The following is a 22,435-nucleotide window of genomic DNA, read 5'->3' as shown; positions in this document are numbered from 1 at the left end:
GATAGACTTATTAGTACAAATAATTGAATATTAATTAAAAACGTTGAAACATTCACATATTCACGTAATTGAATATGCAAGTTTGATTGAAGACCAGAGCATGCTTCTTATTAATAATCTTCTTATTCGTCTTTTCAATGACTCGAACTAAGTTTCTAGCTGGCGCCGAGAAACGTTGCATTCTATTAAAATGTCTTTTGGTAACCTACTGTTTGATCTACCGGCGCCAGCTAGAAACTTAGTTCGAGTCATTGAAAAGACGAATAAGAAGATTATTAATAAGAAGCATGCTCTGGTCTTCAATCAAACTTGCATAAAAGAAAAGCTTCTGCCGAATTATACCGATTTTCGTAATTGAATATGTGAATAAATTTTTAAATTCAAATATACTCGGCGAGATCATCGTGCAATGTGGTATTTGGCTTCGCTTTGGTTGAAATGAGGTGTCGTTATTATCGGTAAGTAAAATCAGTTATAACGCAAGTAAAATTATTACTCACATTATCTATTTTCACTGAAGAATATCTTTTATATACAAGATTAACGTAAACATTAATTTTGAATTTATATATTATAAAAAATATTCCAACTTAATTACACACAAAGGCAAGCCCGAGCACAGCTCAAACAAAAACACGAAGCATTTGTTCAGCTCAGGTCATTAAAATAAGCAATACTCAGTACTCACTGCAGTGGGTGACAGAGAGCGCATTTTCTCGTCGACCAAAACGTGAAGTCACGGACAGACGGACAGACAGACGGTCATGACAAGCACAATAGTGCCTTTTTTTCATAAAAGAGAAAATGCGCTAAAAAGCAATACAAAATATTCTCGGGTAATGCCAACTAAACCGGACACTGATTTGCCTAGGGAAACAAACGACTTGGGCTTATAAGAGCCCACATCAAAGGCCTCGGTTGACATCCTACAGTACGCGTACATTGACATTTACAAAGTAGCTATGTCATGAATCGAATTTTCAACTCTTGATAATTTATGGATTTTAGAATTCCAATAGGCTTTCAGAAGCCTTGTTTTAAAGCCACACTCAATCAGTTTTTATCCTCTTTAAATTATATATTAAAAATTGTAAATTAAAGTGGCCTATTTTCATGTGGTTATTTCATGTTAATTTGGTTAATTTGGTTCATTTATAAATTTGGAGTTTAGTTCCATTGTCATTACTTTCAAATTATTGTTCCATTTTCATTTGTTTAACTGAAACGGTAGAGTTCATTCTCTTTTCACTACAGGAAAATGTATGCATCAATGAATTTAAGCACGGATAATTCTTCAATAATGATTAATGAACTCGCAAGAATTCAATCTGAAGTCTTTACTCTGCATGTGCACAATCCCATGAACGTGAAAAGTATCATTTTCATAATGTGGTTCCATAACGAAAGTTGCGAACGCGTTTTAAATTGTAGAATAAAGTTTTGCTATAACTATGACGTCATGAATTTCCGGAGACCAGTAATCGAATTCAATATTGCCGTATCCCGCGTAGTATTTTATCTATCGAGTACTTCCAGCAACAGTAATCTGCCCAACTCCCGGGCTGCAAAGAATGTTGCAGTAATCCCTTTATTAATTTCTGTCACATAGCCTATCTTAAGGATGACTCATCATCAATAAGAAACGTGAAATAATTATCAACTTGCGTCTCATTTCAAGCTAAATTTAAAGAAAATTTTTCAAGATGGCATAAGAAAAGAAACTGAGAATAATTTTCTATCATTTATTTATGTTAGATTAAAACAACAGGGAAAGTACACAAGGATGATATCGATGCCTGTCCAGCTTATCATTTACTCCTTATTTGTGTTCAACAATTTAGAACTCTTGGAATACATTTGCGACTTTTAGGAAAAAGTCACAGTTACTTCCAGAGCTTAGACAAGAAACCTCCAACTGTGCTTGGTTTACTTGAGGGGCTCACATAGTCACTGTAACCGATGTCCACAACAACGCTTTCTGGCGCTCTCTTCGGCTCTCCCGACTTATGAGCTGCCGAAAATATTTCTTGTCGGCTCCCAGGCAGCTCGTTCAAACCATTCTCTGCACGCGGTGTCAGTAGATACGGATAATAATCCACATCGAATTGATAATTTAAATTTGGCTGGGTAATAGAAGAATGAAACGAGTTGCTACTATTCCGTGGCAGACGTGAAGCTGTTGTCGATGAGTTAAGTGCTGGTGTAGCGTATGAAGAAGCTACAGGTGCGTAGGGTGATGTTGTAGGGTGGGTCGAAGACCCGTGATCAGTAGTAGTAATAGTGGGATACCGAACATGTGAGATACAAAAGTCATTGTCTGAGGCATGACATTTATTTGTTTGCCCGTGCATGAGCTTATACTGGGTCTCGGGGCCAGAGACAACGGAATTAGAGGCCTCTTGATACGCTGGCATATACCCAGTGGCGAAGTCGTAACTCGAAGGAAGCGCTTCATTTGAGTTTGAAGAAGGAATAAATTCAGTGGTATTATGGGTTATTGAGTGGATGTTTGATGCAATGGTCCGAGCGATATTTCCAGAAGATGGATCGCACATTCTAGAATCACATGAAGCATCATCGTGCGCGATCCCATTGCGCGATGGAAGACAAGTCTCCGAATTCAGACGTTTTTCGGTAGTGGTGCAGGAAATAGAGCAATATGGGGCGAATTGTTCCTGTGTTTTTGCCACAGGCGGGAAATATTTTGATGCAGAACCAATGGTGATTGAAGAAGTTTTCGTCGGTGGAGAGTCAGATAAATTATTTAAGTTACTAAAATGCGCAGAATTAGCCTTGACTTTTGGAAGTTCGTCTGAGCCTGATGGATCATCCCAAAAATTCGCAGCAGCACTCGCCGACAAGAAATATGGTGTAGAGCCACAGCCCGTGTAGCAGACTGATGAGGATTGAGGTAGATTTTCAGAGGACTCTGATGGAGCACGTGAAGGCGAGGTTGGAGGCTCGACTCTTAAAGAGTCATTGTGAGCAGTCACGGGGGAATAGTTTCTCCCCAGACTGGGATACATTTCTTCCTGCTCGCATGCTGATTCAAGGTCGGCACTCTCACTATTGGAGTTTGCAATAATCGAGGAACAGCTGGAAGTATCAAAAGCATAACCGTAACCCGAGTTAAAACCGACCAATGAGGAACTTCGGGCTATCAAATATTTTTGGAGGGCTTGGAGTGTCGCAAACTGCAGTTGATTTCCGGAGAAGAAAGACTCTCTTGCAACACTCGACGGTGAGGTTGGAGGCTCTACTATTAAAGATTCACTCTTAGACTTGGTGGGGGAAGGCCGAAACAGTGCATTAGGATACATTTCTTCCTGCTCGCGTGAATATTGAAGGTCGGCACTCTCGGTACAGTTGCTTGATGCATTAGAGACAATGCTTCTCGTGTCAGAAGCATCATGACGAGCTGCAGCGATAAAATTATTGATAGCATCATATTTGTCGAGTGGCTGTTCATAATGTTGCTGGAAATACTCTGTATTGTATTCTATAGAATCTAAGTTATGAGAATCCAGTCCAGCGGACTTCATGCCAATAGCTTTTTCAGATTCCGCTTCTTCGGTATTCTTTGAATCTTCAATTCCTCCGACGGCTGTCTTTTTCATCTCGGAATATTTGGTTGGCTGTTGTAGTTCTTCGTCGTCCTGCGTCATCAACGTCTGATGTTGACACTGTCGAAAGAGCAGACTTGCCGTATTAAACGGAACTCCTAGAACAGTGTTTTTAGGTAACGAGTTGACATCTACGTAACGAGGCACAACGATTTTTTGGCTTCTTTTGTATGTAATGCTGTATGGGCTGGGTTTTATTTCTTTCCTGGGGGAAAGAATGGCTTCATGCATGCTCTCACACGTTTTGATATCTTTTCGCTCTCTTGCTGGAGAAGAACAAACTTTCCTCTCCTCGTTTGGTTCATAGTCCTTGTGCTTTGTTTTGAGCAATTCGAGAAGATCGGCCGGCGGTGGATTTTCTTCATCGTACCCAAGCTTTGCTAATTCTTTTTCCAGGTATTGGTATTGCGACCAGTTTGTGGAGTATATCGGACGCGCTGTCCTGCTGCTGTGGACGACAGGCAAAGAAATCGTATTCACACTCGTTGGTTGACACTCATTTTCATAGTGAACCGTGGTGGACGTCATTTTGTCTCGTCTCTTTCCTGAAACAAATAATTACATTTTATTAAATCGGACATAATTAACGAAATAAAATACCATTACAGTCTGAATAACTTGGTCACAAAATCAAAGGAAACTTTTCGTGTAGTTCTAATGAGTGGGTAATAATAGAATTATGTTTGCTGGAATTATTTCTGCGACTGATACCAGTAGGAAATTATTTCAAAGTGCGTAACCAAGTGGAATCCAAACCAACGTAACCGTATCACAGAAACAAATTTTCGGGGAGAATTTGCGAATAATCATTCTCGGTCATCCCCAATCTCGGTCATCCCCAATCTCGGTCATCCCCAATCTCGGTCATCCCCAATCTCGGTCATCCCCAATCTCGGTCATCCCCAATCTCGATCATCCCCAATCTCGGTCATCCCAAATCTCCCGTCATACCAAATCTCCCGTCATACCAAATCTCCCGTCATACCAAATCTCCCGTCATACCAAATCTCCCGTCATAAATCTCCCGTCACCCCAAATCTCCCGTCACCCCAAATCTCCCGTCATCCCGAATCTCCCGCCATCCCGAATCCCGTTGATAATCTCGAAACTAATGTATGGTAATTAAAGGAAGTACCGTTGCAGCACACATTTAGGATAGAACTACTATTTAACCCAGCCCTTTTTCTAAAATTTAGAGGAAACTTCAAATTTTATTGTAAAGAAATTACACGTACACAACTTAAATTATATTCAAATTTTCTAATGCAGCCTTCACCTTCAGTTCTCAATGCCTCATATTGAAAAAAATCACATAACCAAAAAATTACACTACCGAAGCTTTAACTATTTAAATATTCTAATCCAAGCAAACCACTCATTTCTAAATAGCTCGATCACAATTGAAAAAAAAAATGTTATGTTCAAGTAACATCTCGAGACACAAAAAGTATCGGACACTTTATCCGAAATTTACCCTTCCGAACAGTCGCAATATTTTTTTTTGGAAATTTGAAGTTCCGGATACAAAATTGAAACTAGTTTTGCTCTATTCTACTTGGTCATGAATCCAATTAACCTTTTCATTGTTTTACAAACATTTTTGTTTCGAAGCATTATTGATCTAAATTAAATAGAGACACATTTCGAAATCATAAAATAAATTATTTTGCTGCAGTTTAGGGCCCCATCATTTCTATTACATTCGCTTGCAGTTTTCAATGATGATTCTATGAAGTTTAATCCTGGTCTCTAAACGAGAATCTGTTCCTAGAAAATTCGTGTAAAACTGAGTCGAACCTGGGAATACATACAAATGAGGTTACTTAATGAAGCCTTGTATGATTACCGTCAATTAATGAATTTAGAGTGAACAAGAAAGGTACGGTATACGCATTATGCATGCTTTGCTTCAATGGGACTAAACCGAAGATTCTTAATCGCGGTGAAATTGAGTTACTATTTAGAAGAATCAGTTTAAAATTTTCTATCCAAACAGAAACATTTTATTACACATTTAGTTACACAAACGAAAATATTTTTAATTCAATCAACTCGTTCATCCAAATATTTATTCTTTCCCTCGATTCTTCAGTTAAGTACTGCATAAGTATTATGAGGAACTAAATTAATTTGATAGAACCTTCTGATAGTCTGAGCTGGTACACTGGAACTGCAGCCAATAATATGAAAAGAAGGCACTATTTAACTGGATTTAATGCTGTCGATCTTTATAGCAATATGATGATTTTTCCGGCATAGGGAGAAAATAAAAAGCGATTCAAATAATTTCAGGCCTCGGATCAAAATTAAGCCAAGTCCACATAAAAATCGGCCAAGTGCCACGATTATTATTAATTCATACCAAAATCAAATTTCCCTTAACTAGCTATAAATCATGGAACGAGAAAACAAATTATAGATCTTACTGATTATGCCACCCCAGTTCCTCGATTTACATTCACATTGATGCACACCATGTTACAGAACTAATAACAACTATCGCAGCACAAACGACTCACTGAAAATGCGTCAGTCCAGAATGTTCTTGAAGCTCGAGCGCCGAAGTTACAGGTTATGAACAAAAGTCTTCAGAATTTTCAGAAGTGGTTTGGTCGTTCACTAGATTAAACTTTGAAGGGAGCGAGCTGCTAACGTTCCACGTGGAAGCCAGACTCCATCTGCTGATATGAGTTCGTTTCAGGTCTCTTGTAAACAAATTCTTTACCCGAAGGTTCAGGTGAAACAAAAAAATATTAGAAACGGTCAGTTTACTGTAGAGGTTCCATCACTCACCACATCAGCTGGGCAGAATTGGAAATTATCCTAATCTCCGTGACCGAAATCTAATCTTCGTGCCCAAAGTCTTCTCTGTTCTTATTCTTATCAAAAAAAATTGGATGTTTGTCCCATAGGTCGCAGGCGTATCGAATCGTTTCGACTTGGAGAAAGCATGCGTTTTACGGCAGAATCCAATGAAAAGAAATATTTCAAACTATTGAATGAAGGTGCATTTGTGCTACACAATATTTAACAAAGTGTTACTTCGTGATGATATAAATATACCTTAATAAATTAAAATGATACAAATGAATGTAATGCAGTGTAGAGTCATTCTCTGGATCAATTCATTCGTAACAATGTCAACGCCACACTGAAGTAAAATATTACGAATGTAATCTTTACCTATATTTAGAGTAGTGCTCTTCATGAAGAGATGTTCGTCTAACTCTAACAGCATGTCACTTTTATTAGAAAAATTGTGAAGTTTAGTTTTTTCAGCTGTCTAATATTAATGATAACATAATCAATAATTAATTTGTTAAAAAAGGCCGACGAGCCTTAACGTGGGTCTAATCTACACAAAATTTTTTCAATGACTGATCAATCTGTCCGTAATTTTGTACACATTTGTAAAACACATACAAGCACATATTGTTCGTATGAATTTTTTTAGGGAGTGAAGGAAAACGTGATGTGTACAGAAAACGGGAAATAAGGATTTCTTTTAAATTTTTTTCTCGTCTTTTGATGTACGGGCTACAACATCGATAAACATACAATTCGATTTGTGAAGCAAATATCTGGCGACTCTAGAAGCCATTTGTCTACTTTCGCTTCTACATTTTTCTAGAGGAATTTCTTACTTCCCCCCTTCCAATTTTCCTTAGTTTCTACAAAAAATAATCCAAACAAAAAATAAATCAGAAAAAATGGCTTCTAGAGTCGCTAGATATCTATAAATCGAATGCTATACGTTTCTCGATGTTGTAGCTCGTGAATCGAGAAATAGATTCTCAAGATCACGTAGCATGGAAAAGTCAGGTGTTCAGACGAGGCAAACGACTGAACCAGAAAGAAGTAAAAGATTTATACAAATGCTTAGAGCTGCACCCCCAGCTTTCCCACCTACCAATGCTCGTATTGAGGATACAATCATGCACCGCATGACTTATTGCAGTTCAATAACAATCTATTAATCAAGTATTTCTAAAGAAATCTTGGTGCTAATTATGAAAAATATTCTATTTTTACGCGTCAGAAACTGCCTACCTAAAGCACACACATACAAACGGTTTGCTGCGTTATACGCGCCTATTTCACAGCTACTAAAGAAGATCAGCGGGCGAATAAGAAATTTTTTCACTTTTTGGGAAGGACTCCTCTTAAAATTAAGAATCGAGTAAGAAATTATTCCAGTTATTCGCTTAGGATAACTTTCGATTATATGTCAGCTGGTGGTGTGGTTGACAGAATCGGTACGGTAAAGTCACTGTTCATCATGAATATTCAGGTAAGAGTTCACTCTGTATATCCTCTGCATATACTCTGTACGAGTATATATAGAGGATATCAAATACTCTTTATACTCCTAATTTTATAATTAGTGTTTAAATATCACCTATCAGCGTGACGAAAATCTCTCTTTCGTTGGACCCACGCAAAATTTCGTAACCATCGATAAGAAGTTTCGTATCACTCCATAGAATTAATCATAAAGTTTGGTTATACCTAAAAACAAATTAATTAAAATTCAAGTTTTACGTCTGATATAACTTCTTTGCTAAACGCGAATCTTTACAACGATAATTGTCTCGCATGAAATGGTATCGTTGAAACAAACTTATAATAAATTTAAAGCAAAGAAATCGCCGAGTAAATTCATTATATCTTCAAAAGATAAGAATATGAGGAATTCACATGGCGTTATTTGTTCTTCGAATTGTTGGTGAACCTGTGATTCAAGCAGACTAATGATAAAGTGCTAGAAAAAAATTGAACTGCACAGCCATGCCCGTGAATGTCTGGCATCCCACCCAGTAATTTCGCTCGAACATCTTTGTTCAAACTACGTCGAAAGAAAAGTGACTTATATTGCCCGCAGTGACGTATATTGCCTGCAGTGACGTATATTGCCCGCAGTGACGTACAATGCCTGCAGTGACGTATATTGCCTGCAGTGACGTATATTGCCTGCAGTGACGTACAATGCCTGCAGTGACGTACAATGCCTGCAGTGACGTATATTGCCAGCAAAAATGTCTATTGCATTACGACTACAGCAGAAATGAAATGATTGCTCCCTCCTACTGTCCAATCTTATGAAAAACTTTTGCTACATAAACGGCAAAAACAATAGTTTAATTAAAATCTAAGACGTGAACATGAGGAGAATGATCGTACATTCAACAATTCAATTTACGGCAATTCGAGTTGCCTGTTATAACCTCACCTTTAAATCTCAAGTCAGTTATTTCTAAGTCCTTAACTTTTAGATAAAATATTTAACAATATTCTAAAACAAGTTTAAAACGGAACAGCTGAAGATGCCTTCAATGATACTTAAGACTGATATAGTAAGCAACGGGATTTGAAATGCCGGAACTTCGATCATTTTTATTCTTCCACTGACAGAAAAGACATCAAGGAATCAACGTACAACATTAATACGAATTAATTACGTAAATTATTAATTAATTGAAATTTTTCGCTATGACTACCAATATTATTTAACAAAATAATTGTTTGATTTCATTTTAATGCATTTGTAGCAATTCTAATTCGTTCGTTTAACACATTTGTACTAATTGCCACATATATCATATTTAAATAGTTATGCATAAATTATCATGGACGATGAATCTTGTCAGGAAATACTGAAGTGTAGGTGGAGGAAGGATGAAAGATGTGATGAACGAAAATGATATCCTCGGCACTTATAGTCGTGCATGTAAATATGCATCGTGGAATGACAGGTCGATGATAAACAATTTGATTTAATTTCTAAAAAATACACGGAAAGCATCTCGAACTTCATTTTTGTTTAAATAATGTATAGAGATATATATTATACATTGAAATATTTATAATATGTATTGATTAATTGCTGTTTAATACCGATAAATACACTAACACTATGGATAACATGCTTCTTCTGAAATTAGTTTAATTTTACGAATAACCGCACTTGACGCTATTGTTTTTATTATATTTATAATTATAAAAATAATAATAATTATTATCATTATTATCATCACCACGTCAGGAGCAACAGAACTTTGAGTGCGCGTTACGTATTAAAAAACTAAGATTAAGTTTAATTACTGGAATTAATTTGAAGCTCATAAGCTTTTGATTAATTCTTTAGACTTAGATTTTACGGCTTAACATCCCCCAGTCATGGCTTTAAAATTCGGTAGGAAGCCATACATGTGTAATATTTAATAAAGCTAAATATAATATAATATATTTAAAATAATAATACATAATATTGATAATAATATATTATATTGCCTAATATCATAATGCATTATATATATGATATTCCTATGAAACGAAATGAGCTCATATTCTTCGTTCAAAGTTCGACGACCTCGCGCCCTTGAATTCAGCCATGTTGTTTCCCTCGGAATCTTCCCATCCCTCGGATCATTTGTCAGCGTCCGACGAGGCTTTAGAACGGGAGTGAGGGAACGCATCTCTCTGGCAAGTCGATCAGAGCTTCGGCTTTCCTCTACCGCAAGTTTGTTGTGATCTTATATGAGTTGTGTGACTTTCCGTGAATAGGTTGTCAGAAATACACACATTAACTCAGGATTTTATCCCTTTGAGGATAAAGGATGCATTCCGACGAATTTTATTTTCATTTTTGGAGCATTTTCTCATTTATATGGAAAAAATGCGCTATTGTGCTCGCCATGTCCGTCCGTCTGTCTGTCTGTCCGTGACTTCACGTTTTCGTCGACGAGAAAATTCGCTCTCTTTCACTCACTGCAGTGGGTACTGAGTTATATTTTTTGTTAATTGGAAGACCGTGTTTCACTTCCTTGATCAAGTTAATTTATCGATACGGGCTTTGGGTTTTGTAGGCGCCTACATTGCTATCTGAAGAATGAAGTATCTCATGAATCATGATATTCTGCACACTATGAATTCTTCAAATGTTAAGATAATTGTAAAGATTCAAATATAAATGAATAAAATTATGATAAAATTCTGAGACGCTAAAAATTTTTAAAAGTTATAATTTGATGATTACGATGATGCTTAAATGTTTTTTTTATTTGCTTTGAATCGCTGCTGCAACGAAGTAAAATGTATTTGCCACCAAATACCTTTGATGAATATATACCATTGAATAAGAAATTAACGCAGCCTTAACTTAGAGGATAATTGTTTTGTGAGTAAATGAGATTAATAATATCACCACGAATAACTGTGTATATAAGTTTGATAAATGATTAATTATCCATGCGATCAGATCATTAATTTGTTCAGGGAGAAAAAGGTTTTCAAGTTTACAGAAACCATGTAAAAAACTATACGTCAACTTTAAGAAAATCATTCAGAATTTAACAAATTAGCTCATTTGAAGTCATACGTACCATTTTCACATGAATATAGTCTGGAAATTTAAAGTAAATACGAAGTCAGGTCATAATTATTATAAGAAGCTTAAATTATAATCCTAAAGGGAATTAATATAAAGTGTATGAATAGAACCATTTATAATGAGTGTTCAGCATTAACCGCGTGCACACTGTTAGAAGGTATATATAGAGCATCACTAATCAGGTTAAAGGATCACACAGCGGGCGGCGCGGTGCCCTGTTTGGTGAGGGTCGTCAAGCAACGGCTTCGCTTGACCTCCACTCGCGCGACTTCACTGCCGTTACCGCCGAGCTTCACTGATTGGGAATTACCGTCGAGATATCGACCACTGAACTGCAAGCCGTCACCGCTGAACGCACCTAACTGAGAATTGTTGTCAAGTTTTCGACCACTCAACTGCAAGCCGTCACCGCTGAACGTACCTAACTGGGAAATGCCGTCGAGATAGCGACCACTAAACGGGCGGCCGTCACCGCTGAACGTACTTAACTGGGAATTACCGTCGAGATATCGACCACTCAACTGCAAGCCAACGTACCTAACTGGGAATTACCGTCGAGATATCGAGCAAGGAAACGCATTTGATTGCTTTGCCATTATTCTCCTTTTATTCACCTTTACGATAAACCTAATACGTTCATTTGCCGATATTAAAGTGTCTAAAATTTGTTTTCATATATTTACAAAATTTACGCACACACTTCCATCGCTTACCAACAGTAATTATAAATACCATATATTTCCATAATTCAACCCTGAATGCACATTTGAGAAAAACTAAACTAAACGTCTGATACCCTTTAAATATTTTTAAGCCAGACTGGTACTATTTGATAAATTTAAATACAAAACGAAGTCACTTGCAACTTCTCAACGCAATCGGACAATCGATTATCTTAAAGCAATCTTTGAAGATTGAAATTCAAGCCCTTCACCTGAGTTCTATCAGCTATGAAGGTCAAATGTTTGAGAAATTTGGCTCTGATAATAAATATTTTTTTATATACAATATCTACTGAAAAATAGGGACTTTTTTAAATCCAGGGAGTATAGATCCTTTTTGAAACCCAAGGAAGTTTACGAAATGATCAACGATTAACGTGATTAATGATTATCGTTAATGACGTGATAACGTGATTAAACTCCACTGATAAAAACATTATTATCAGAAATGGGGGAAATGAAAATTATCACAACCGTGACATATACAAGACACTAAATACATGAATATATTCGGCTGAATTTAGAGCACAACTCAAACGATTTTTTGCTGAGGCATTCCTGAAACGTATGAATAACCGCTATTTGATTTAATGTGCAGGATTAAATTGGCGCTTGTCGTGTAGGATGGTAAAACATAAAAGTACAGAGTCACGTTTTCCATGCATGTTAAAAGAGACAATTTTACAATAAACTTTTTAGCGCATTTTCTCATTTATGGAAAAAATGCACTATTGTGCTCGCCATGTCCGTCTGTCTGCCTGTCCGTCTGTCCGTCCTTCCGTGACCTCAAGATTTCGTCGACGAGAAAATGCGCTCTCTTTCACTCACTGCAGTGAGTACTGAGTTATATTTTTTTCCTCTTTCCTCTGCACCTGCCCAGAAAAAAGCAAGCGCTGCAGAAAATCTCGCTGTTGTCTCGGCTGAACTCTCTTCACCGCCTCAGTGTCCCTCTGACTGTCGTGTTGAGTGTCACGCCAGAGTGGCGCTCTGCCAACCTGAATGTGGTGCTAAATAAAGAGAGCCACTTATTTTAGTCATGCAGAAAATATATTTAATTAAGGGTCTCTTGTGGTTTAGTTACACGATAATGTTTATATTAACAGTGATTATTCAATTATTCATGAATTTCTAAAATATTTTTTATTAAAGTTTTGATTGAATTTTAATTTATTCCTATATATGATAAAATAATGTGTTAGAAGAAATATATGCATTAAATATGTATTATCTAATTAATAAATTTGTTAATTCGTCAAAAATCACGGGATAATTTATTTTACAAATGCTTCGTGAAAATTTTCGAATTTCAAATTTTTATTTTGGTTAACAAATATTTTAAAGAGATCTCTTCCACGCCATGATGAACAGTCCGTATCATTTGTGAGTTCATTTCTACGCGGAGAAACTTTATTTTGTTATTCATGCAATTTTTATTTATATTATTTGTAAGAATTATTAATTAACTATGGAGCTGCGGGAGTGTTTACGTTGGTTACCGCGCCGTGTCGCCAACGCGTCTCGATGGTCGCGAGCTTGCAAATAATATAAAAATATGAATCTTTGTAATAATTTAAAGATAACCATTATTATTATTATTATTGTTATTATTATTATTTTTATTATTATTATTATTAATGTTTTAGTGCATCAACTGATTGCTATTCACTGACATTGTGTGGAACACTGCAATCATCGCAGAACTTTAGAACGAACGATGTAATAATGTTCAAGTACCTGTACAGTTGTGGAGTTGGAAAGGAGAAACTAAGCAGAATAACAGATGTAAATTTCCAATATTTATAAACTGGGAAATGAAATTCTTAGCTACAATTTGTTACGTTCATTGCTCCTCAAACTTTAAAAATGTTAACAAGCTGTTAGCTCTGTAAAATGCTAAAAACCAGAATTTTGAATGGTAATAAATTCCCGATTCACTACAGTTAATTAAATCTGAATAATAAATAATCGCAAATCTAGTTGGTTAAGCGTTTCAGTCAATGTTTAGTGACAACAAATTGCTGAATTAATGTGACTAAAATATTACGCTTAGTTGCAAATGAACATGAGTGTTTTGTATTTCTGTTTCCACATAGCAAAACCTAGTCTCAACTATTTTACATCTTATGTGATGGTAGTAACTTCATCTTACTATGATAATGCACGAGAATATTAAGTATAATGTTTGTAGCTGCAACACAGTACTAAAATAATAGGCTAAGTATAATGCACTAGCATTTTATATTAATGGTCGCTACTGCACAGTACTACAATAAAAAGTATTAGCTAATGTAGCTCACAAGTTCATTCGAAGTTCTTGCCTGGCTTTCAGAACGTTATGAATAAAACAAAACATTTGTTCATCAAAGTAACACGCTGGTTTAACTGAGTAATCTGTTGAGTGCATTGCGGTGGCAGGCTCCCATGGCGTGACGCTCGGGACGTTTAGGCCGGTCTATTGCTTCCGTAGCTCGAGATGGAGGAACATCACCTGAATTAATTCAAAATTTCTACCATATCATAATTTTAAAATCAAGAGATCATCATTTAATTAGAAAATGTGTGGTTATGTTGAGGAGAAAAATGCTATTACATTGCACTATGAACACAAATACATTATTGACCTCGGGATTCAGTCAAGTGTGTAGTTTGTGTAATATGGAAGTAACTTTTACATCGCTCATTGATTAAATGATTTAATATATATGATCCATGCAAGTCATAATAATTGTTTCAGCATAAGAAACATTGGTAAAAACAATACATTTGACTGGGAAGATTTGTATCTCAAATATTGCACCTAGCAAGTAATTTACACCATGAACTAAAATAAGACTGCAATTTATCAATAAGGTTATAAAAAGCACACTAATATTTGGCTAGACAAAAGAGGATGAGGCAAACCTTAAAATAACTTGGCTGCTGAAAACGGGAGGAAATTTTTCGTGAGGCTGCAGGAAATTCAGGCACGGATCGCGTGATACGAAGACACGAGGCGCACGCATTCGTGTTCTCCGTCAGCGGCGCATTTGGATAAGTCAAGAGCGGGCCAGTTTTATGGATAGAGATGAATCCGTTGTTAGTTATACTATGAGTATTAGTTTAACTAGCATCGGGTTTAGTTAACTATGATTAATGTTAATGTACGTGAATAATGGCTGATTTAACTGTGATAACTCTTCATCTTTTACTGAAATTGGGACTTTGAGGGTAATAAATAAGTCCTATTTAGGGCTAATTCATTATTTCATTCATTCATTTATTTTTAATTGAAGAACAAATGAAATAAGACAATGTTAGGATTTGCCAGGATAGCTCATTTTCAGCGGGGGTAACAGACTTTGAAAACTAGAATCTTCTGCAAGTGCAACAAATTCATTCAGGATAATTTACGAATTATTCTATAGGATTAACAAATTTCAAGAGACTACAATTTCACTTGAATAATATTCTCCCATATTCAAGAATACTACATTCTAAAAAAAATCGCACGTGAAGTGTAATTACCGATTGTAAATGTTGTGCCAAAGATTCTGGGCCGTCGTCAACCAAATTCAATCAACCCAATACTGCGGCCCAGCCAACTGAGAATGAGCGACTCAATTTATAAACTTAAGCGATTTAGGTAGAAAAATGTACAAAAAAATAGACGGACAATAAAGATGAATTACAAGGTCACGATATTACTAAAATTTTAATAACTATCCAAGACGAAATGTATGGAACTTTTAAAGCATGCACATCTGTCAGCCACAATCTATTAATATGAATTATCTTCAGAATTGCCGGAATTTAGGATTCACTACGGCACTGCGCAATTCTAAATTCAAACAGGTCAAGCATGAAGTGCATGTAGCTTCATTTAATTGCGCGTGTAACACCTGCTCGTAAGGCGCCGTGTGCAGAAAAGTTTACAAAATTTCCAAGTAAAACTGAAAGCATAACATTAGGAGAAGATTTATTTAGAGTCCCTCACTAGAACTTCCTGTAATATCGTCTACTATATGACACGTAAATGAATTTCAACCGGTTTATATGGAAGTAAATAAAGGTAATGGTATCTAATACAGTAGAGAAATTGCCATCGAACCTCTTAACAGCAAAAAAAAGATTCTCCTCGATCCGAATTGAAATACTGCGTTGATCATTGGCGGCATTGTGAAAGACATGAAAATATACAAAGTTTTTTGTCACAAATTCGTTACAATTTAATAATGAAAAATTTGCTTTTCCATACTTCATTGAGTGAAAATAATGCGAATAACAAGATTTGATGAAAAAGTTGGATATATTGGACTGGATGAAAATTCGATCAATTCTTCAATGCGCGTCTGACAAACCCGGCCACAATCAATTTTCATTTAGGGCACAAATATTTTACAATTTGCCTTTGTTTGTTTATTTGCTCGCATCAATAGAAGCTCATCAGATTACCTAGACGATGGCAATCGATAGCGTGGCAGTTCCCCTGCAACCTCGATGACAAACATATAAGAGAATAATCTTCATCTAGATATAATATGATATTTATATTAGGTAAACCAAATAAATTTTTAAATAATTTTCCTCTTGTTTGCTGTTTTTTCAATGACGAAATAATTATTATTTAAAATGCCGCATCAACTTTTGTTTCGTTTTTAAAAAGTCACAGCTGCCAATATCAACGTTTGAATACCGAAGCGAAATTTATTGTACAGGGTGCGGCGCGGGAACTTACTTATTTGAATTGCGCGCCACGTGGCGGCCATTAGTCCTAGGAAGGTGGCAAGTAAACCCAACGAAACTTTAAATGTAGCTCTTTGTAAAAAAGAAAGAATTAAAACGCTATCTTTAATACTTTTTACTTTGTGATTTTTTTAAAAGAGTAAGTTCCCACGCCGCACCCTGTACATCAGGCAAATAATTTTATTAACTCGATTATTAATTGACAAAATAAATAGTTTATTTATGTATGAGTGTATTGAGAACGCTTAAGTTTCAAACATTTTTCTAATTAACTACTTTTGTACCGCATTAAGAAAAGTTGATTTATTCGCGCCAGTTAAACTGTTTACAAACACAGCCTCATTTCAACGTACACACAGTGACCTAACACCAACATGACCTCGTGCATTTGTCAAGTCCAGCATTAAGGTATTGATGGAACCCAAGTCACCTACAGCACTCTTGGTGGGCTCATAATTTAGTTCAATTACAAAAATCATCAGCTGGCTGGCTAGTCTTGCGTAGAATGCTCATTGCTCAAAGGCATGTCAGAGATTCTCACAGACAAATAAACTCCCAGTCTAAATTTCCTTTGCAATAAAGTTTGAGTCTTATTCTCAAATTTTAATGAACATCCCCTATAATTCGTAATTAAGGCATCTACTCATCATTAGCAGGCACAGCAGCACCATGCATATATACCATTTAGTGTGGCGTAACTAATTTTAATCAGCAGTAGCAAAGCAAAGCATTACTATTAATCATTTAAGAGGCCCGTTCAACGCGCTCAGCCGCGGTAGTCGTCTATGGACATTCTTAACCATGAGTTCGACAGATAACTCCTCTCATAAATAAGATAAAAATCTGAAATTTGGAATGCTATCCTGGCTAATTATTTTCAATCTGTGGGCATTAAGATAAATCATGTAAACTTTGTATTACCAGTGTTATCGCTAACGAAAATTTTGAACCATAAGGATCGTAAAATGAGCGACTTTTCTGACATTTTCGCGATACCAGTTTGTTTAACTCGTTATTCTTCATTGATCGCTATACCAAGCATTTCTGAATAATTTTTCTGGTTGTAGTTATATTCGTTTTTAACAACAGGTCCGTGAATTTTCCGTAGATTTAATCGAGATTTGCCCCTTCGTCGTCGTACTTGGCAGGAAAGGCAGGTCTGTCCTCTGGTAATAAATCTTCTGTGGGCCCGCGGTAAACATCCTCCCTCTCTCTCCCCCCCCCCACACACACTTTGCAATCCACTCAGCTTTCAAAGCGCTTCTCTGGTGCTGGTGTGACTTTTAAAAGGCCAAGACTGACAATACATGTTTGCATGCATAGTCAATAATGTGTAAATATTGTCAAGCTGGTCGTAAATACATGGCATGCGTTACGATGATTACGGAGAAATAATCTTAATTGCGTTTCAAAATATGAAGCAAACGAATGCATAAACAACACAATTCAAACAATACTGATCCTTCCCGCTGATGCATACTGATGACTGAACCATACTGATGGATGATGCATACTGATGACTGATGCATACTGATGACTGATGCATACTGATGACTGATGCATACTGATGACTGAACCATACTGATGGATGATGCATACTGATGATTGAACCATACTGATGACCGATGCATATTGATGACTGATGCATACTGATGACTGATGCATACTGATGACCGATGCATGCTGATGACTGATGCATACTGATGACTGATGCATACTGATGACTGATGCATACTGATGACCGATGCATATTGATGACTGATGCATACTGATGGAAGATGCATACTGATGACAGATGCATACTGATGGATGATGATGAATTATTAAATGATGATGAATTATTATTATTGTGATTGTAATAGGATGATTCATATGATAATGAAAGAGGAAAATCTAGATATATAATTTTTAAAGCTATGATGCGTGTTCCCATGAACAGAGTTCCGAATTAATAAAGGCTTTATTCAGAGCGGTTTCCTTTCCACCTCGATTTTTGTTGTAATGGATTCTTCCTTCCAAATAAAATGGATGTCGCGCTAAAATTTTTGTACAAATTACGAAAAGATAATCGTAATTATGTTTTAAAATATGAAGATAATGAATGCATAAACAGCACAATTTAATATTAAGTTGTCATTCACTAAACTTGAACGATCATATATTATTTCAAATAATTGGATCCATCTAAATTTTGTATTCCTGACACGCGTTTCACCATCGCTTGGTTGTCGTACGGTACATCGTTGTCTGGTTAATAAATTAATCATTGAATTAAATGAGTTGGAATATAGCAATTTAAATTCTATACGTACATGATCTGTGCAGTAATGAGAACATTCATGTAAATGTGTAAATTTTTATCAGAAGTTCATCAAAAACGGTTAAGAAGATGCATACTGATGACTGATGCATACTGATTTTGAAATATAAAATAAGAGTCTTGCGTTAGGGTAATAACGGAGACATAATCGTAGGTTTGTTTTAAAATATGAAGGAAATAAATTCGAAAACAACACAATTCTTTTTAAAAAGTTTTCGTTTGCTATCATTGTAACAACTATTTTAATGCAATTCATTGAAATAAATTAACTATAGTGTAGCAGAAGACGCTATTCAATCCATATGACGCTATTCATCTTGTGCAATGTAGCATAAGACGCAATGCAAATTTTATACGCACAACACGCTATTGGAGCATTCATGTTGATGTGAAAATTTTCATTGTAATAAATTCCTTACATAGGGTTAGGGAATTTGCTTTACTGGCATACCATTTAATTCATGTAAAAATTTTTAGAATTGACAGAAGTAGCCTATAACAGTAATAAAGCAATATTTGAAGGTTGTTTTTGCACAGCTCTTGGCAGAATTTTTACAGCACAGTGCGACAATGTGGTAAGACGATGCCACTTGTATTGTGTACAGTACACAAAAGAGCCATACTTGAGAGCATGAGCATCTCTTACAGCCTGTGTTGGGGCGACGATCACCGACTGAGAGACGAAGAAAACAAAAGGCAATTGATGAATGTGGAGGCGAGGAGGGAGTTGAGGTGAGCCCCCAGGGGGTTGAAAGAAGAGATAAATTCCTCAATACTCCTGTTTTATTTACCCCTTGGCTGAAATTGGCTCAATATATCGCATTTATTATTACAGGGATGAGACAATATTTGCACTGGATTTATCCGTGTGTTTGTTAACCTGTTGACATGGTATGATTGTGTGTACCTATTCGAGGGTAAGAGGGTACCTTCACCCTAACCCCCACGTCGGCTGTGAGGTTGACTCCACTGATCGTTGTTTATAATTGTAGCGGGTAGGGGAGGGAATCAGGGTGAGCGTGGAGGGGAGAGGAGGCGTTCGATTATTCTAGCCTTTTATTTCTTCACCAGTTCCCAGACTGTTCATTGTTTTTGAACAGTGACGAAGTATTCCAAACATGTTAAATACATAAGTAATACATCAAAAATTAATACTGACGTAAAAGTTCTTGTCCCTTTTTCATGTGGGCAGGGTGGCCCAGTGGTGGGCAGGGTGGCCCAGTGGTTAAAGTTCAGGGCCCATACTTTCAAAAAAAATTAAGAGATCGTAAGTTCTTCAGCCAATCGTTGAGGGCCTTTCAAGCAAAATCCACCAATCATAGAAAAAAATAGAGCTTAACTACTTACGTTCACTTAGCTAATTTTGAAAGTATGGCCCCAGAGCACCAAGATTGGCGAAGAGAGATCCCAGCTCTGTGCGCCAGTTTCTGGTCAGAATCGGCGAGGAGGCCGGGCGGTTAAGCACAGCAGAATAATTGTAGCAGCGAGTTGCGAGTTCGAGACCGCAAAATGCTGTGAATGTTCTGCGATGTTAAGAATCGGCGACAGGCCTACGGCCTACTAAATGCTGAAACCGCTATTATTATTATTATGTGCAAGCCATTTAGCAATTGGAACATCGTCGACTAAGAGCCGATAGATGTGACGATTGTATACCCACGATGCCTGCGTAGGCTTCAAGAACATGTGCACCAACACACAACGTTGCATTCTATAACATTATCATATATATTAATGGTCGATTTGCGACCCGTCAGATTATAACACTTCAATAACCAATTAACAAAATCAAGCTTATATAGTTGTTTTCTCAATGAAAAAATATATATAATGATAATAATTCTGAAAATGGAGGACTAATGCATCTCGAATGTTTCCTGGAAGACAGGATTAACCTAATTAATTGATCTGTTTAAACATAATGTATCTAACTACAAGCTACTGCCGACGAAGTCTCTTCACTTCATGTTCGTCAGCTAGCGTGAATATACGTAAGGAATTGGACTCTACCTCTGTTGTTGCGAAAGATGTCAGTCAAAATTTAGCTGTAATGACACTTGAGACGCCAAGTGATCAATAATTCAATGAAAAACATCATATTGTACGACAAATTTGATTAGTTACGCCTTTTTTATAGGAATTGCATTTAAAATAAGGTTTGGTCATGAGTCTTGAATACATTTGCGAATAAACGTACAGTTTAAGGTTATATACTAATTTTTTTACTAATGTATTGTGTAGAGAATGGAAGATATTTGATGGTCGAAGAACATAATTTTGCGTCTTTAAGTAAAGTGTTTTTCCATGATGTATTTGTGAAATACAACAATAAAAAAATATTGAATTAGAACTTACAGTATTTTTCCTTTTGAGTCGAAAAGAAAAGCTCCCTCATATCCGTCCCCTAAATCTCTGTTAGCAGAGTAACAATTAGCAAGAACTTCAGTTACTTATTGTAGTATTGTAAGCCCATTCCGTATTACTGACAGGCATGCAACCTTTCTTTGAGCCTAGTCATAGAATTAGAAGCACTTCGTCCTGTATGTCCCTGCGAGGTGGTCTGAGCTACTTAGGCTGCAGAGCACGACTCTAAGGTATGAGTTGGACGAGGTTAACTATTGTTTCTATATTTGATATTAGTGAAGGTTATATCGTGCTAATATAGTCAGATTATTTATTCATTGGTGTTAATTGTAAGTATTGCTGTCCGTCCTCTAGGGCACAGCGGAGTCCTTCTCCTCTCGCGACTCCTCTCATTACGTCGCTACTCTCATTATTGCTCTCAGATAACTCTTATGCGCCACTCTGCTTAATAGTTAGGATAATTAGACTTGTAAAGATCTTTTGTTTATTGAACCTTGAGATAACAATCTCACACTGATATACTAGAATATCCTGCCAACAAGATATACATAGGTACACATCAACCTCGCTGAGGAGAGCCATTCACTGCTGACTTTCTAATTGGCAATGTTATATTATTCAGAAATAAATTCGGATCGATCATTCTTATATCAAGATAAATATATTCTACGCATTCATCATTTACAGTCTACTTATAATATCACCTCTCATGCATTCAAATTTATCTACAAAACGTACATTTGAATCTTCATGCGCTCCGATATCATTCACTTCTAAATTGCAAAGATTACAATAAAAGAAAGAGCTGGCTAATATGCTATCACTTCAACGTCATGCCTTTTTATGTTTTGAACTTTGATATTACACAATACGCATTTTGTCTTTGAATTAAAGTATTCATATGATATGATCGAACTGTTAATTGCTTTCCGATGCTTTTGAGTTTCTATATGTCTGTTTAGGTTTTTAACTACCGGTAGTGTGTTAAAAGGTAATGTTTCATGCTGACAATACTTGCTTTCATTTTACTACAAAAATATATCCAAAGAGTTTTCACATTAAATGTATTTTTTTTCGTATGATTTACATCAGATGATTTATCAAGTCTCATTTTATACAGTATAAGTAAAAATGACATTGAAAAATTATTTAATTGATTTCTTTGATAAAATGAAAAAAGGTAATGAAACACAACACCTGAGTATAGCTAGATACTGAATGTGAGTGGTGACTTAATGCATGAATTGGTGATGTCTGTTGACCTTCCAGAATTACAGTGACAGAGGGGTGACGC

The 22,435-nt window shown here is 36.2% G+C and overlaps 1 protein-coding gene and 1 long non-coding RNA gene across 4 annotated transcripts; one reads left to right on the top strand and one right to left on the bottom strand.

Moving 5' to 3' along the window:
- Positions 1–1,728: 1,728 nt before the first annotated feature.
- Positions 1,729–8,986, bottom strand: LOC108669681. Of its 3 annotated transcripts, none has more exons than XM_047885025.1 (3): positions 8,854–8,986; positions 6,143–6,304; positions 1,729–4,168 (listed from the first exon to the last, which is right to left on the bottom strand). In XM_047885025.1, exon 3 carries the CDS (start codon positions 4,149–4,151, stop codon positions 1,884–1,886), a length of 2,268 nt encoding a protein of 755 aa, XP_047740981.1. In that variant the 5' UTR covers positions 4,152–4,168; positions 6,143–6,304; positions 8,854–8,986; the 3' UTR covers positions 1,729–1,883. The 3 variants fall into 3 exon arrangements, with proteins under 3 accessions (XP_047740981.1, XP_018012569.1, XP_018012571.1); XM_018157080.2 differs by having other exon boundaries at positions 6,143–6,301; XM_018157082.2 differs by lacking the exon at positions 6,143–6,304.
- Positions 8,987–21,264: 12,278 nt separating this feature from the next.
- Positions 21,265–21,619, top strand: LOC125179338. Its single transcript, XR_007157231.1, has 2 exons — positions 21,265–21,371; positions 21,496–21,619. It is a non-coding gene; the product is annotated as an uncharacterized LOC125179338 (long non-coding RNA).
- Positions 21,620–22,435: the final 816 nt, after the last annotated feature.

This window comes from Hyalella azteca, unplaced genomic scaffold, assembly GCF_000764305.2.
Source record: "Hyalella azteca isolate HAZT.00-mixed unplaced genomic scaffold, Hazt_2.0.2 contig16724, whole genome shotgun sequence".
In the NCBI taxonomy this organism is placed as follows: domain Eukaryota; kingdom Metazoa; phylum Arthropoda; class Malacostraca; order Amphipoda; family Hyalellidae; genus Hyalella; species Hyalella azteca.
The sequence above is the reverse complement of the archived record's forward strand: the minus strand, read 5'-3'. Positions and strand labels throughout refer to the sequence as shown.